General features: G+C 39.1%; 1 protein-coding gene across 1 annotated transcript in view; it reads left to right on the top strand.

Moving 5' to 3' along the window:
- The first annotated feature begins 8436 nt into the window (after positions 1-8436).
- The window catches only part of LOC122813933 (zinc finger protein 480-like), a 177380-nt gene continuing 168573 nt past the window's right edge, over positions 8437-17243 (top strand). Inside the window, exon 1 of the mRNA XM_044086479.1 lies at positions 8437-8892. Coding sequence (XP_043942414.1) covers positions 8653-8892 — 240 coding nt within the window. The 5' untranslated portion in view covers positions 8437-8652. The remainder of the gene's footprint in view (positions 8893-17243) is intronic.

Below are 17243 nucleotides of genomic sequence, written 5' to 3' on the forward strand. Positions count from 1 at the left end.
GGAAAAAGTCAAAATTTATTGGGGGGGGAGGGGGGCAAAATCCCAAAAACCAGGGACACATTTTAAATGTTGCTTGTATAATTTTGAAAAGGTGCTAGAATAAAATGTTATGTTACCACATGCATTTCACTGCCAAGTCTTGAACCCAGGACCCCCTGCACTACAGTCAGAGCAACATACCACTATGCCAAATCAGGTTTAATTCTTTGGACTAGAAATTCATCTACCAAGCCACTCAATATGACCCACACCATTCTATTGAAGTCATAATAGATGCCTAACTACCCGAGCACTAGTTGCACACTCCAGCAAGATGGCTAAGGTTAAATTCATTCTATCTTGCATTAGTCTCTTAATGGGGTCTTAGAATTTTCAAATGTGGCAGGACACATCTGTTATTAACTTCCTGAATTCATCGATCAAATTCCTTGAAAAACTGCCTTTGAGAAAGTATTTATATGTTACACTGTACCTTAAACTGGGAAAGCTGTTCTTGCATGTTATCAACTGATACACCAAGTTTCTTCTCCTCATTTTACCTTCTCTATACCCAATGCGCTATCCTGTTCTTTTTTGATTTTTATATTTCCTCAGTTACTCTCCCTTTCCAACAGCCATACTTTTAGTAAGTTTCACCTTAACTACAGTATCAAAATATCCTCAAGCTGTAGCTGGTATTATTATAGCATTAAATAGTACAAGGGCAGGCAGTGGAAGTGTTACCTAGTTTTTAAATATTGTAAATGCTGATGCTAACACCTTCTCTGTTCTTGCATACCTTGATTTCTGTTATTGTGTTATTGTGAAATGTGGTAGTCAGTCATAACCTGCCTTATGCAGAGTCTCCTAAAGCCCTTTCCTTCTGCTCAGTCTCCTATAGATTACTGAGGGGTGATCTAGCCATGTCTTAAAAGGCATCTGCAAACCCCACACTTATGTATCGCCTGCATATTCCTAAGACAAACAGTATCAGAAATACAAGGTCTAGGGACCTGAATTTTGTCTGGACAGACAGATATGTGTCACAGAGACAGCCACTGCTATGGAAAAGGCTTCCCTTCTAAGCAAAGCAGAGTTTGTCTATTACCCTGTTTAAGTGCAATCTAGACTAGTGCATGGGGAACAGAAAATTTACAGCAGGCCTGGCAGCCATGTCCAATATGGACAGAGGTAGCTTACAAATGCTTGGTCCTCAATGTCCTATCTGGATGCAGAATATCATTATTCTTTAGGAAAACCTTGTCTAGGCCTAGAAAGGCCCCTCAGTTCACTAGCCTAGTAAGAATCTATGTTGTTCTAACAAATGAAAAGTACAAGTTTCTGCTATATTTACTTCATTTACTTCCAGTTCATTATCATTCAGAAAAGGGTTTCTTTTAACTGCAAAAACAGATGTAGATGTTTATTCAGAGATTCTGTTATCATTCCTCTGCTCAAAAACAGTGCAGGTGATACTGAATAATCTGTATTGTTAGCAGCTTCCATGTCCTGCAAGCACACTTAGTAAAAATGTCCTAGAAGATAAGTACCCCAAAGCAGGCAAAATCTAAGCCAGAGTTTTTTCTCATGGAACTCACAACCTAACTACAATTCTTTATTAGCAAAGAAATCTCAGACATTTACAAAACATTGATAGCAGTGTTTAAGTTGAAAGTTTAATTGAAACATAAAAATAATTCCAAGAGGGCTTAGAATCTTAAAGGCATGATGGAAATCCATATTCAGAACTGTTACAAAGATCACAGGCCTTTAACCTGAAATTTAGTAAATGAATTTATGACACTGATGGATGAATATAAATCCACGGAATAACAAGCTGTTCAGTGAAATAAAAATGTTAGATAACACTCTAACATTAATGAACAGCAAATAAGAAGCTATATGATGATATGATGGTTGTTTTACTGAAGTTTGAACAAAAACTTATTGCTACAAAGAAAAGAAAGTTAACACAAGATTTAAATAATTTTAAGACCCCACTATTCTCCTTCTGGTCCTTGTCTTTGCAACACCAGTGTCAGTATCATAGCATCATAGGAAGTTACTCGGCTAATGGCCCTAGGACCCTTACAAGCCTAACCCAGTTCTACCCTTATTTCCACGATCAGCACCAATTGTCCCTGTCCAAGAGGGACACAGTTGGAACCTCCAGGGTGAATTTACTGTTACCCATCACACCATTAGCATCGACATCAGTGTGCAGGAACTACATCTGATCACATGATGCTAAATGAGATGTTACCAACATTGCTTCAGTGACCACAAGAATTTCTTCCCAGGTTGTAAACCTAATCATGTTGATACTAGCACTGGTTGGGCTCTTGGACCATTTAGTGAAACAATTTGAGGGACTACTTCAAACTAATCCACTAGCAATGCGACGAAGAGAAAGAAAAAGCTCAGGACAGAGCTGCTAAAGACTGGCAATAAAGTACAAGGCACACCAAGAGTGGCAACATTGTTTTTAATGCCTCAGATTATAATTTAACTGCATCATAACTCAGTATTGATTTCACTTTTATTTTCACCTGTGATGACAATATTTCTAAAAGCCAGACTGAACTGTCAAATTTACTAGAAATTTGAATTAAAAACTTACTTTCAAGTTCAAGAAAAGTTCCTTGTTGGAACAAGTTCCATTATGCAAATCAAGTACTTTTATTTCCTATAATCACCCCATAATTAATGCCTTTCAAAAGTCTTGTTAGGGTGACAAGCACCAATTATATAATGAAAAACAAGGCATTAATATTATTTATATCTGACTGATTCAGGGAGACTAGCATTAAATTCTCTGTTGGCCATTCATAATATAATCATAAAAGGCACTGATGAAGGTTGTGGAAACAGTGATGATAAATATAAATTATTCTTTTTGTTAGTGTTTATAGTTATTTTAAGACATATACACTTATAATAATAATTGAAAAGAATGAATTGTCAAATATCATAGCAAGAGTAAACACTTTTATTTATGCTCTACATTTGAAGAATTCCATCATCATTGATAATCTTAATTACTTTTATACTCCTCACCCGAAGATGCCCATTTATTATGATTTAACTAAAATCCCTATAGACATGGAAAAGCCAGCACTGACACCTATAATCTCAGCTAGGGTGTGGTCAACTGATCTAATATCCATATTTTTGGACTACAAATTAAAAAATGTTTCTTCCGAAGGAAAATGGTTTATTAACAACAGTAAACATTTTTAGATAAGGTACACTCGTGGTATAAACAACATATTTGACAAAGTTATATCTTCAATACAGTAGCTGTAGATTTGTTATTTACTACAATATTTTATATAGGAGTTGAATCTATTAGGACAAAGTTAAGTAAATTGTCTAATTATTCAAACATTTGATAAATACCATGTTTGATCTGCTATTATTGGTTTTATAAAATAATGTCTTCTTGTCTAACAAATACATTTACTTCCTAAGAAGGGGAATAGTTATTGGTACTCCTGTTACCAATTCCGATGCAAGTATTTTATTAACTGGTGAAGATGAATTTGTGTTTAATGAACAAATTTTATTTTTAAAAAGTTATTTTTATAACTACATTGTTGACAATTTTTTCTTACTTTGTGATGTGAAGGAATAATGGATGAGTTGTAAAGCTTTGTGGATTATTTGATATGCACTACATATTTTTTAAAGTTTAAAATTACGGCATCTCAGTATAGTATTCATTTTTGGATGTTACTTTGACCTGTCCACAACATGGCACAATTGCACCAGCTGTGCATAAGAAATCAGCCAAAAGCAGTACGTATAATCATAGATCCACTATGCACCTTGAAGATATATTTCAGAATGTTATAAAAGGTCAAATGATGCGAATATATGCTTTAAATAATAGAGAACCATGTGGAGTAACTGAAAATATCTATGAGTGATTTCACAGCTACAGGGTATGGAAAATAATTGTTATAAAGTTTGAATATTGCTGGACCATATTTCTCTAACACACATTAATCGGAACATATATATTACAGTAATGAAACAAATAGGATAATTATTACATATAACAAACATACTAATGATATACAAGGTATAATTAGAAACCATTCCCACATTTAATGCTTAATTCAAGGCTTGAATGGTATAATTGCAGAAAGGCAATTATTTTCAATTAAAAATACTAATTATTTGAAGTGGAGGTTTTGCTATGAAGAACATTATTTTAAGCTAAAGAATAGAGTAAGTAAAAAAAATAGAATGAGTTAGGAAATTGGCATAATACCATGTCATAAATGCCAGTATTATACATTGTTATATAATAATAGGGGTCAATAGTAAGAGGGGTGAAAATAGGTCAGGAGGAGTAAGGTGTGGTAATAATTTAACTGGCTTTGGTAGCGAGTCACAGTTATATAAAGTGAACAGAATAGCTTAACAAGTTAGCAGTACTATTACTGCATGTTCGTGGCACATGTAGGAGTAAATGCTGTTCATATTCTGATGGAAAAGTACTCAGATGTTTTGTGTCACTTCACATTTGGGGCAAAAAGGCAGTTTCAATGTATTAGGATTTACATGATTTAAAAGGAGTGTAGTTGTCATTAATGCATGCTTCAAGGTACAGTACTCCATAATGTCAAAAAATCACTACCAGGTGCTCTGTCACCTAGATCTGTATTAATTTCATTTTTTTCAAGTAAAATCTATTTCTAGATCTCAGGACTTTGCAAGCTAGGCTGGGCATTGTTTTAATCAGTGAACGTTATGTGCAAATGTTAGGTGTGAGAGTTTAATTTTGATACTGTAGATATCTGCTAAAATGTATTTAGGATATTATGTGTGTGAGCATTGCTTCTAGGCTGTGCTGAAAACTTTGATGTTTTATCGTATGATGAGCTGAGCTTCAGCTATACAATTTTGTTTAGGTTAGCTGTGAAATTTTACCAGTAAAATAGTTTTGGTAATGAAAGGGTGCTGGCTAATGTGATTCTTTTCTTTTATATCAATAATGAGTCCTATACAGGTGAACTTAGCAGTGCATACATCTCCAGACTCTTGCACTGCACAGATTTACTGAATCTGAGTAAAGAATAGCTGTTATAACAGCACCTCATTTTATAAAGAAGTGTCAGACTGAGCTTTATTGAGAAGGTTTAATATACGATGATATCCCTCTCTGATTCCACCTGTAACTCACTGTAAATACAATTTACCAATTACTCTCTTTGTTACTGTAGAACTACATCATGATACTGTGGTAATGTCTTGGTTTCTGTCTTCTGCCTTGCAACTTTGCCACATAATTAACATCACTTGCCTTCATTTCTTACTACAGTAAAAGGTAACCTCTTCAAGTGCCTTCCACCAATCAGGAATACCTCCATTACCTTTTGTCCATCTCTATATTCTTGTGCTGTTAGTCTCGTAGCATATTGAATCCATTCTTGCTGTTGTACTCAAGCTAAGTGTTCTGTTCAACTCCATAACCTTCTTAAGTTTAGTCAGGAAATTCATTGCATCCTCTACATCAAGCTCTCTGTGAAAATCACCTTCAATCTCACATTAATCAAGAATTAATTCAAAAGGTTCCCTTTACCCTTTGATCGTAAATAACTCAGATTAAAACAAATAACTGTGGATTCTTGGGGCACATTACAGTATGGAAGGAGGAAAGGGGCTAGTACTTGTCATATTCCTGTTTAAAGTGGTCTATCAGTTGTCACAGCATCATCTTAGGAAGAAAGATAAATCTATACAAATCATTTATTTGACACCTAGCTGGCAACTTGACACCATAAAAATCCTCCACTGCCATTCATTCTGCAGACCGATGTTCTGCTGTGGCAACCCCTGAGAGGAAAAGCCGAAAGGCAAAGAAGAAAAAGTAGGTGCTAGTTTTTAATGGTTTACCTCACAGCGTTTTCGCAAATAGGTTTAATATAAAACTAACTCCCCCACACATCAGTATCTTCTATGAAAAACTGACCCCGATGAACATTTTTAACACTGTATTTCCATCTTTTCTGTCTTAATAGAAGACAAGGCCACTGCCTAAAGGTAACTAGTAACAAAATCTACCACCATCAAGATATACCTCTTACTTGAAGAGATTGTAGTAATAATAAGCCACCCAATATCCATGGCAACCGTCTGAAATGGTTCTTCAGTAACAGGCTAAGGCCACACAGCAATCTTACTTTTGTCATCTGCATTTCCAAATATTTGGTATTTTTGCAATGTCTGGCCCATAAACATTTTGCAAAAAAACTCTTTTTTTTGCATACTTCATACCTATATTGCCTGAACAAGGAATCTCATGGGCTATGGCTAGAAGTGCCTAACAGTAAGCCCTTGGGACTGCCACCTACTGTGATACTTCCTCCTTCAGCCCACCTCTCTGCAGTCTATTCTATGTACAATAGCCGCTTGTCTCTGGATACAAACTACCTCTAACCCTAGAGTCACTAACCTCCTTAAGTACCTCACTCAAGTTTTATAAGATAAGATCTGAGAGGTATGCCTGCCATAACTCCTTCATTCCTCTTTGAAATCCTCCCTAGATTTATTTCAATAGGATGTCTAGTGTCATTTGACAACTATGGCTCAGATTTATGCTTACTACTGCCAACAATCCATTCCCCTGAAGTAGCGCCTTTCACGGTAAGTCGAGCACCCTTTGATACATTTAGCTTTGATTAAGGCTTGCTACTATTACCCCATTTATTCCTGAAGCAACCACATCATTGCCCTCTGTTCGAGTTGTGGGTACTTGCTTGGTGTCCCAGAGATACCTTCCCCTGTGTGCTGGTTTCTATGTTTGGCTGCATCTAACCGAATATACAAAGCTGAATCATAAAAGTCATTTCCTATCAGAATATCTGTAGGGGTATCATACGAAGCTTCCCCCAGCTTATCTATTTGCCTCCCCCAGTCCAAATAAGCTCATTTCAATGGCATCTGAAAAGGTGTCCATCCTATGATCTTTGCTGGAGTGAGCTTCCCGGGAACGTAAATCTCCTGTCCACAACTTCAGGCTTAACATAATTATATCTGATGCAGTATCATTCTTAGCAATAGTGTCCTTACTCACTACCAAGAAAGGGTATTGGCCCTTGTGACAATCTAGAACAACTGCAGTCACAAGATAACCCATCACTACTGTGGTGGTGCAACTGTTATCTCCCTCAGGTGGCTTTGTTCCCCACCACCTCTCTACTAACATTTAAGCAGTGCACATCCAACTTGATTATATTGGAATAATTTAACCCAAGCACCTCACCCATTACTGGAACATGTGACATCCCCCTTTGTCTGTAGAACCTGCTGCAACTGTGTAGGCTACTAGCCATGGATTCTGCTATGCCCAAATGCAGTGTTTGGCGTAGTTTCCTGCTTGCTAAACAGAGGTCAGCCTTTTTAGACATCTCTCATCATTTGAGTTACATTTCCAGTCTGTCAACCAGACTCTAATATTTTTGGGCAAACTACTGAAGCACAGATGAGAGCCTGAAGCATTCATCTCTCCCAGATTCAATATGTGATCCATACACAGACAGTTCACTGTGTACAGGGAATATATCTTTTATCTATCTATCTATCTATCTATCTATCTATCTATCTATCTATCTATCTATCTATCTATCTATCTATCTATTTGAACAGGTAAATGGGCTGGTCCACTGATCATTTTCATGAAAAAAAACAAGCTGCTTTGGTAGCTGAATGATTAGAACAGCTGGACCAATGATCTGGAGGATCTAGGTTTGAGTCTTAATTAAAGCATACACTTTGGTGGTGTGCTCTTAGACTTTCACTGCATCCTGTGCTTCTCAATGCTTCTCACTGACATAGCGTTTTAATTACATTCTGACTCTGGGAATTTTGTTGATGCTGTCTGTACGTTCTATTTCTTTGTCTGATTACATTATGAGTATTGAACTGGGGAAGAAAGATGCTCCTGCACTTAGTTCTGTATCTGTGTTTCACAGCGAGCCTTGTTTACGGGTTAAAAATGGTTTACAGACTAGCTCTCTTACCTGGTGGAAAGTAAATAATTCATCAATAAATAAATATATCAGAAATGGGTATTTACACCTCCTCTTTCCTCACTGGGTTGATTGAACTTGGTAGACAAAATAAATTAAACTAAATAGATAGAGGAGAAGAAAAGTCATTAGTAAATGGAGATTAAATATGAAAGGAAAGTATGGTTTTGGGATAAAAATGGAGTTTATATAAAATTTTCTTAACATACATAATTTAGTTGCCTTTTAAGTCAAAATTTACCAGGCATTTCTAAAGTCTGAACATTAAAATTAAAAGTAGGTGCTTAACACACTGCCTTTCCATCTCAGAAAATATAACACCTGAAGAATATTTTGCATTTCCCCTTTAAATGGAGGCGGTCATTTCCCAAGCCATTCTACTTCCTGTGCTCTGAAAATGAAACCAGAATTTCTTGTTGCTACTAACATAGATTGTTGAATGTGGGCTGTGAATATTGCTTAAATTTGCCAGTTTACCTGAATCTTTGTTGATTCTGTATTGTTGACTCCAGCTGAATAGGGTCTCTCTTAACAGGATTTTATACAGTGTAACAAAACATTCCTGTTCTGAGTACAGACAGGAACTTCCCTTTGAAAAGGTCCAGAGTAAATTGAAAATTGAAAGCTGGCCAGTATGGTTAAAAGATCCAAGGAACTGGGGTTGGAGCATTCAATGCAGGAAACAGACTGCAGGGAGAAAGAGATGCAGAATCTGTGTGTTACAAATGGGAGTACAGAGCAGTGCTGTGGGGAGCACAGACGGAGACTGGAGTTGTTCTGCCAGGAGGATGAGGCCTTTATCTGTGTCCTGTGTGTTCCCAGGCATTCATGTCACAGTTTTGTGTTCCTGCATGAGGCAGTCAGTGTGTATAAGGTAAGGGATGATTCATGATGAATGTTAAGTAATTTTTTTCCCCTCTATGGGGATGAACTGGCAAAAGAATTATCCTTCAAAATTTTCAGCCTGGCTTTTTTTTCTTGGTGAATCGTATATTCATATAAAAAAATCTGTATTTTCTAACACAAAGCAGCTTAGAAAGTGTGACATTTAGTGACACAGTAGAAAGAAATGTTTGCCTTTTTTTTGTTGCTGATTACACAAAATTATGCAGTATGAGTGATATGCAATCTGGTGCAGAAACAATGAAAAGTTAATTGTCAAGGTAAAAGAGAAGGATTTTAAGCATGACAGCTTAAATTCAGTGCATCTATCTGTGAAGTAAAGTAAATTGAAATGAGTGAAAAGTGTTGTGTGAAAGTGTTAGCATTAACAAATGAGGAAGGGGTGAGGGTTTCATTTTATCTGATTAATGGTATGCAACCATTATGAGGGGGAGCACAAGAAAAGTTGGTTATATAACAGTGTAGTGCCTCGCGGGCAGTACTGCGCAGCTTGGGGCGTGGCATACATGATTGACACAGAACATGCAACACAGAAGTAAAAAGACATTTTAATTTGGGAAGTTAAATCATTGTACATTAAAGGAAAAATAAAGTGAAAACATTTTGCAGGATGCGCAGTAGCAAATCCCGCCCCGATAATTACTAATAATTTATAAGAATTACTGTACAGAAACAACGCAAAACAGTTTGCAGCCCTCTACTTAAATATACCAACTCCGAGACGTCTCAACATTGTGTTAAAGTAGATATTTACTTTACCTTTTGCTTTGTATGAGCGGTATGCCCCATATCTTTTAAATAAATATGTACTGTAAACAAGGACAGTAAACAAACAATGTAAAACAGTCTTATACATGTTATTGCAGGGGGGACGCCCCCCCTGCACCCCCCGACTTATATATACCAACTCCGAGACCATATTCCGTTTTACAATACCGATGCAGGGCATGTTGACAACTACAGCTGTCAGTCTAAACTGCTAATACTTTTGAGATACAAGTTAGTTATAAGTAAGAGGGTTGCACCTGTAATTATCGTCTGCAAGCAAACAGTCTTATACATGTTATTGCAGGGGGGGATGCCCCCCCTGCACCCCCCGACTTATATATACCAACTCTGAGACCATATTCCGTTTTACAATACCGATGCAGGGCATGTTGACAACTACAGCTGTCAGTCAAAACTGCTAATACTTTTGAGATACAAGTTAGTTATAAGTAAGTATTCCTCAGACTTCCCACAGAAATGGAACGGAATATATCAGTGCAGTTATGGGCGGTCAGGGGCGGGGTTTGCTACTGCGCATCCTGCGAGGCACTACACTGTTATATAACCGAAAAGTCTGTTTAAATAGTAGGTTGTGAACAAAGAGGTGTAGGAAAACAAAACAAAAAAAGTTATTATGCCTTATACAGCTAGACCTCACATAAACTGCCAATGAGCAGTTCTGTAGACCTCGTCTTTCTAAGGATGCGGACAGTTTGAAGATAATTTAGTACAACATGAGAAAATGGTGCATGGTCTACACCAGATGTCATACACAGAGGACTTAAATAAATAAATAAACCCAACAAACAAACATATATATAAATATATATATTCTTGAACAAAGGAGTTATAAAAACATTTGAGCACCACAGAAGTGGTAGTAGAGACCATGTGGTTGTCATTTTAAAAACAAAATAAAAGAGGATACAATCTGAAGACACACACCGCTCAGAGGAGTAAGAGGAAGGATTGTTTCACAGAAAAGGTGATGAATGATTGGGACAGTCTAACTGAAAAAATAGCACTACTAAAACAGTTTGCTTAAAAATGTGGGCCAGACATAAATGAGCTCTTGGATATAATCAGAAATGTAAAGTAAGCTGTTAGGGCATTCTATTACAGAAGTACCTTGCAGGATGCGCAGTAGCAAATCCCACCATAAACACGGCTCCAGGACAATTCCTGGAGGCATATGGAATCTGCTGAATATTCATTCCTGTGCCGAGCAGTTTTTTTTTTTTTATTTGACACTATGTCAGCTGTTACATTTACTGGTATGTCTGTAATATTAGCCCCCCCCTTCTTTACAAGTGTTGTGCAACAGTGCTGCTACCATCTACTTAAAACATTTTAAGCCAGTAAAATGTAACAGTAGGTATACAGTACATAAACTGTTTTGTGGTGTGACCTCCAAAATGTGAAAAGAACATTTTACCGGCTGAAAAAGATGGTAGCAGCACTGCTGCACAACCTGTGTGTAACTGGTCCTTAAGGCATCCACATCTGTAAAGAAGCAGGGGGTGAGGGGAGTGCAGAGGGCTTTAACTGTGCAACTAACGGATGCGTGCATGAATATTCAGCAGTTTCACATGACATGACATGCAAATTAGCATGCGTGCCAGTCATCTGGCATTACCATGCCCATTTTCTCTGTCAATCACTACCAACACACCCATACCTGCACAGAACTAAGCGCGAGGTACTTCTCTAATAGAATGCCGCAGTTTGTTTATTTAATAGATATGTCACTGTGGTGATCAAGTGGGTCAAACTATCATTATCTGGTGCTATAATCTATGTTTCTATAGCTGAACCAGTTGTTAAGCATAAAGACACTCTCCAAATAGTTTTGCCTGTAGGGCTCTCTTCTTTCTGAAGTATGTAATTACTGTAGCAGTCCCTCCTTTGTGCCATGAAGAATGCAGGCAAAATGTTTGATTTAAGCTGTAGTATGGAGAGGCCTGTATTCTGTCAAAGCAGCTTTTTTCCACCTTAGCTAGTAGAAAAAAAGACATTGCTTGTCACATGAAACCGATGGTTTTAACATTCTTTTCTATTTTTTTATGTGAAAATAGGCATATAAACTGAAAACAACTTCCTATCTAAGCATACAGCGAGATTTTTATGAGTAAAATGCATCTAGAATATTTAGTTTAGTGTACAGTGTCACTGTAATATATAAACAGAAAAATAACTTAAGTTGGGATTCATAAACAAATAGCGTAATTTGTTAATTGTGTTGTGTGGTGATGTACAGGGTGGATCAAATCAGAGTCTCATGCTGCACAATTGTGCTGCCTGGTGAAATACTGCAGCCAACATACGCAAATTAATATATAACTATATGGAAATGAGTAGCATTATGCTAATAAGGCCAGTTAGAAATGCAAATGAGAGTGAACAACATGGTGGAGTGATTCAGAAATATATAAAACTTGCTCAACATGCTATGTCAGTTTGCAAGTTTGTATGCCATCGTTTCTTGGTGAACAGAGACCAAGACCTTGCTAAGATGCTAGGAGTAACAACCCGCATTAATGTGACAGTATATTTTGTGAGCCATTCTTATAGCTAGTGTCCACAGTGGTAGGCCTCATTGCTCCACATGTCACAAACTCATCTGATCATTCCTAACATACCATCACCACCACTTTAAAGACATAAGCAAAAGCTGTGTTGTAGACAGAAACACAATGTGAGAGCTTATAGACATGTACCATTGTCACATGGAATTCCACGAGTTATATTGAATACCAATTCCTGTGGGCAATAAGGTATGGGTAACTTTGACTCTCCTTGTTAGTGGGCCTTCTGGTGGCCATCAATGGTCATATCACAGGCATCTCCATGACCATTATTAGTTCATTGATGATGTTATACCACAGCATGAGGAACAGCATATGTGGTTCCCACAGGATGAAGAAGAGAGAAGAACCACTAAGCAGACATTCTTTGAAATAATAGCCCATTTCCTTGAAGGTCAGGGGGGCACTGATTGCACCCACATCACCATTAAATCTCCACCAGGTCCCCGTGGCAATGGTGTATCAATCTGAAAGGTTTCCACTCCAGTAATTGCCATGTGTTATGCAATGTTCAGGTTTTATTATATAGAATCTGTACAAGTGCCATCCAGACAGTTCCCACAATTCCCACTTCTGGCACGTCACATACATACTAGCTATATGTTTGGGCTGATTTCCCTTGTGAACATTGTATTGATGCTGAATGCACCTACAGCCATTTTACACCAGTAAACAACCCACAGAGCATGGCTGAGTCTTCATAGAACATACAGTAATGTCATTAAGTGTATGTTCAAATTATTGAAGGCCCACTTCCATGAATCTTTTAGTAGCACACTGCAGTATGCTTTGGGAACCGCAACAGGATATTTGCTGTTTGCAGAGTGTTGCAAAGCATGGTATTATACAGACAGAGCAGGGGATTACCTCTGGAGGACCAGCTTGACCATAGTCAGTGATAGAGAAAGTGCTGGTTGATGACCTGTTGGAGAAATGACAGTAGGGGAAGATTATGAGAGGCAGAGGCAGGTGCAATACATTGTAGCACTGGTAAACATTTGATGTCTGGTTCACAACTATGGGCCAGAATAGACTCAACATGGATAAAAACTGATGTGTGCAGTACTACACCTAGATCATTCTGTACAATGCTGCAGACATTACCTACCCATAAAACACAGCAGTGAGGGTAGAGCACAGTTGTCATGTTGCCCTGCTGGGGAACGACAGATTCATAGGCACCAACAGTGGGCACTTTGGTGAAATGGAGACTAAGGATGTGGAAGGGAGTAAGTGACATGGTTTGGTGATCACAGTAAGCCGGGTATACTATGCAGGAAGGAGGTGATGCTTCCAAATGAGGCAAGGTATCCGGATGTAGTAGGTACTTGCTCAGTATGGGTTCCTGGTCACAAAGTATCTGCAGGTGTTTTTTAACTGTGTATATATAAGCTGTGACAGGTGTTGCAGGATGTCAGTATTGATGCAGATCGTGAATGCCTTTGGCCATAGGTACATCCCCTGTAGGAGTGGCATATGCATCAACACCAATCATTAAGGATGAAGATAAACTGCATAACCGTGATTGCTTGCTCGTGCCATGTAGGCTATATCAGTGCAGGAGACTGTGGTTGACCACTGGCTTTTACTATGGTGGAGAAGCATTACATGACCCTGACCTACCTGTTCTGTAGGGCATATCCACAGTGGAGGCGGATAAGCAGTGATTATGAGAGTGGCATCATCCTAGTGTGACCCCCATGGTGGCATTGGAGATGTCCATGTGCCTCTCCAGCATGCTAATCGATTGATACAGGTATTGTATGCACTCAACTTTGTTGTTTCACAGGCTGAATAATACATCTGTCATCCATCTCATGTTGGTAGTGGCATCAACCTAGGGCAGCAATGACTGCCCTCCACATCCATTTTATAACATCTCTAGTGCCTGGTTTGAGCAATGAGTGCGAGACATGGCATTAACATCCACCAGAACTGTTGCTTCTGACCACTGTACACTGCTGATGTGTAAGCAGCAAAAGAGGGTGGTCTGTCCAAGTGTGTTGGGCATAGTCTGTCACTTAATGCATCTGGTAGGTTGCTCTCCACAGTAACCAATACTGACAGTGACACTGTGTCCCTACACTACTGCCCATCATTGTGCATCATGTGGCCCTTGCAACTTGTGTTGATGCAAAGCTGTTGACAATTTTCTACTGATATCAACATGCGCCCATGGCTTCTGTAAGGGCTCCTACAAGGTGCAGGAGGAGGACAAACATATTTCTCCACCTTTTGCATCAGGATCACCATGGGCTCCTTTGTCGGAACTCCTGTAAGGGATAAGATAGATCATGTTGCTAGGTGTACTGAGGGTGATATCTTTCCACACTAGGATGACTCTGTACTAATTGCAGTGTCTGCACTGGTGCATCGCTGTACTGATGTTAGGTGAGGTTTCATGAATCTGTGGTCTGACTCAAAAAGGGTTTTCGAGGATATTGATTTCTTGTAGTTGAACTTGGGGGTTGTGCCTAATTCATTGCTAATGTCCTGGCTAGTCTGTAGGATGCACTAGTTTTTGAGTATCATCTTCCTTATGCTGTGAGTGTCAAGGGAGATGGAGGAATCTAGGAGTGTGGTTTCTCTCAGGGGCTGGTTTGGGGTTAGGTACAAACCTGTGCAGCAGAATGGGTGTGCATTTGGTGGTCCTCTCTCTCTGGCTGTGGCAAGGCTGTGAATCTCAATCTGGTGTCTGGGGGTAGTATCACTCCAGGAATAGGTCAGTAAGGAATGTGCATTCCTTGTCAAAAGTGAAGTTGGCACTGATGCCTCCCTCCATGAAAAGGAACATCATGAAGGGACAATTCATCATGCTCAGAATTCATCATGCTCAGCCAGATTGTAAGTGACAAATGTGTGCATTTGCCTGTGTGGTGTACTCACGGACACATACGTGCACATATGTATATATGAATCCAGCCATTGGGGATGTACAAGCCAGTGCCTGGATAAATGGGTAGGCTTACATCAGGAATGGCATACAGTGTAAAATTTTTGCCAGACCAAGTATACGGACAAGAATACATATTTCCTTACCAGATCAGTCAAGGCCTGGGTTAACAATGACTGCCACCAGTACTGTTAGCCGACAGAGTGCTGGTGGAAATTGGGCTACTGTTGGTTAAAAGAGAAGAAGAGCGGGAAGGCATGCCCAGAGACAGGAAGAGAGGAGGAAAGTTAGTAGTGTGGTAGTGAGAGTAGAAACTATGAATGTTGGCAGTATGATTGGTATAGGGAGACCTCTAGCTGATACTGAGAGAAGGAAGGTGGAAATATTGGGTGTGCAAGAGACCAGATGGAAGGAGGGAATAAGGCCATGTTTATTGGAGTGGTGTTCAAATTGTTCTACTATGGTGTTAGTGGGGAGAAATGTGGAAGGGGTTATCCTGAAGGAACAGTATGTCAAAAGTGTTTTGGAGATGAAAACAGTATCGGACAGAGTGATGTTTCTGAAGTTGGAAATTGATGGGGAGATGATGAATGTTGTTAGTGTATGTGCTCTGCAAGTTGCATGTGCGATGGATGAGAGAAAAAATTTGGAGTGAGTTGGATGAAGTGGTGAGAGAGTAGTGATTGGAGTGGATTTCAATGGGCATTTTGGTGAAGGTAACAGAGGGGATGAGGAGGTGACTGGTAGGTATGGTGTTAAGGAGAGGAATGCAGAAGGTCAGATTATAGTGGATTTTGTAAAAAGCATGGACATGGCTGTGGTGAATACATATTTTAAGACGAGGGAGGAGCATAGGGTGATGTACAACAGTGGAGGAAGATGCACACAGGTGGATTATATTTTGTGCAGGAGGGCCAGTCTGAAGAAGATTGGAGACTGTAAAGTAGTGACAGGAGAAAGTGTAGTTAGACAGCATAGGATGGTGGTCTGTGGGATGATGATGGCGATCAAGAAGATGAGGAGGAGAGTGAAGGCAGTACCAAGGATCAAAGGGTGGAAGTTGAAAAAGGATGATTGTGAGGTTGAGTTCAGGGAAGAGTTAAGACAGGCACTGGGTGGCAGTGAAATGTTACCTGATAGCTGGGCAGTCACAGCAGAGATGGTAAGGGAGACTGCTAGAAAGGTGCTTGGTGTGACATCTGGACAGAGGAAGGCAGACAGAGAGACCTGGTGGTGGAACGAGGAAGTACAGGAGAGTATACAGAGGAAGAGGATGGCAAAGAAGTGGGATTTTTAGAGGGATGACAAAAGTGGACAAGAGTATAAGGAGAAGTATGGTGAATAGAGAGGTGGCGAAGGTTAAAGATAAGGTGTATGGTGAGTTGTATGAAAGGTTGAACACTAAGGAGGGAGAAAAGGCCCTGTACTGATTGGCTAGACAGAGGGACTGAGGTAGGAAAGATGTACCTCAGGTTAGGGTGATAAAGGATAATGAGGGAAACATACTTACAAGTGAGGAGAGTGTGTTGGGTAGATGGAAAGAGTACTTTGAGGGGCTGATGACTGAAGAGAATGAGAGGGAGAGAAGGTTGGATGATGTGCAGATATGGATCAGGAAGTGCAATGGATTAGCAATGAGGACACAAGGACAGCTATGAAGAGCATGAAGAATGGGAAGGTTGTTGGATCAGATGACATGCCTGTGGAAGCATGGAGGTGTTCAGGATAGATGGCAGTGGAGTTTTTAACTAGATTGTTTAATGAAATCTTGGAAAGTGAGAGAATGCCTGAGGAGTTGATCAATCCAAATACTTCATCTTGGTAACCCCTCATATCCAACCCCCTGCCCAAGATACACATCGAAAGAGATTGCTTCTATCTTCAGTTCCTACTTTGATTCCATTAGTAAGGAAGTCCTGCCTCCTTAAATTCTGACTATAAAAATCTACCTGATCCTCCCTCAACTCAGAATTGTACTACTATTTTTTCCCTTAAACCCATACCTAGCAGCTATATAAAATCTTCTTTGCAAACTAAAACCCTGTTCTCCATCTACTGATATTTTACCTCCCTACT

Source organism: Protopterus annectens, chromosome 10.part0 (assembly GCF_019279795.1).
Source record: "Protopterus annectens isolate FY-2018-M chromosome 10.part0, PAN1.0, whole genome shotgun sequence".
NCBI lineage: Eukaryota > Metazoa > Chordata > Ceratodontiformes > Protopteridae > Protopterus > Protopterus annectens.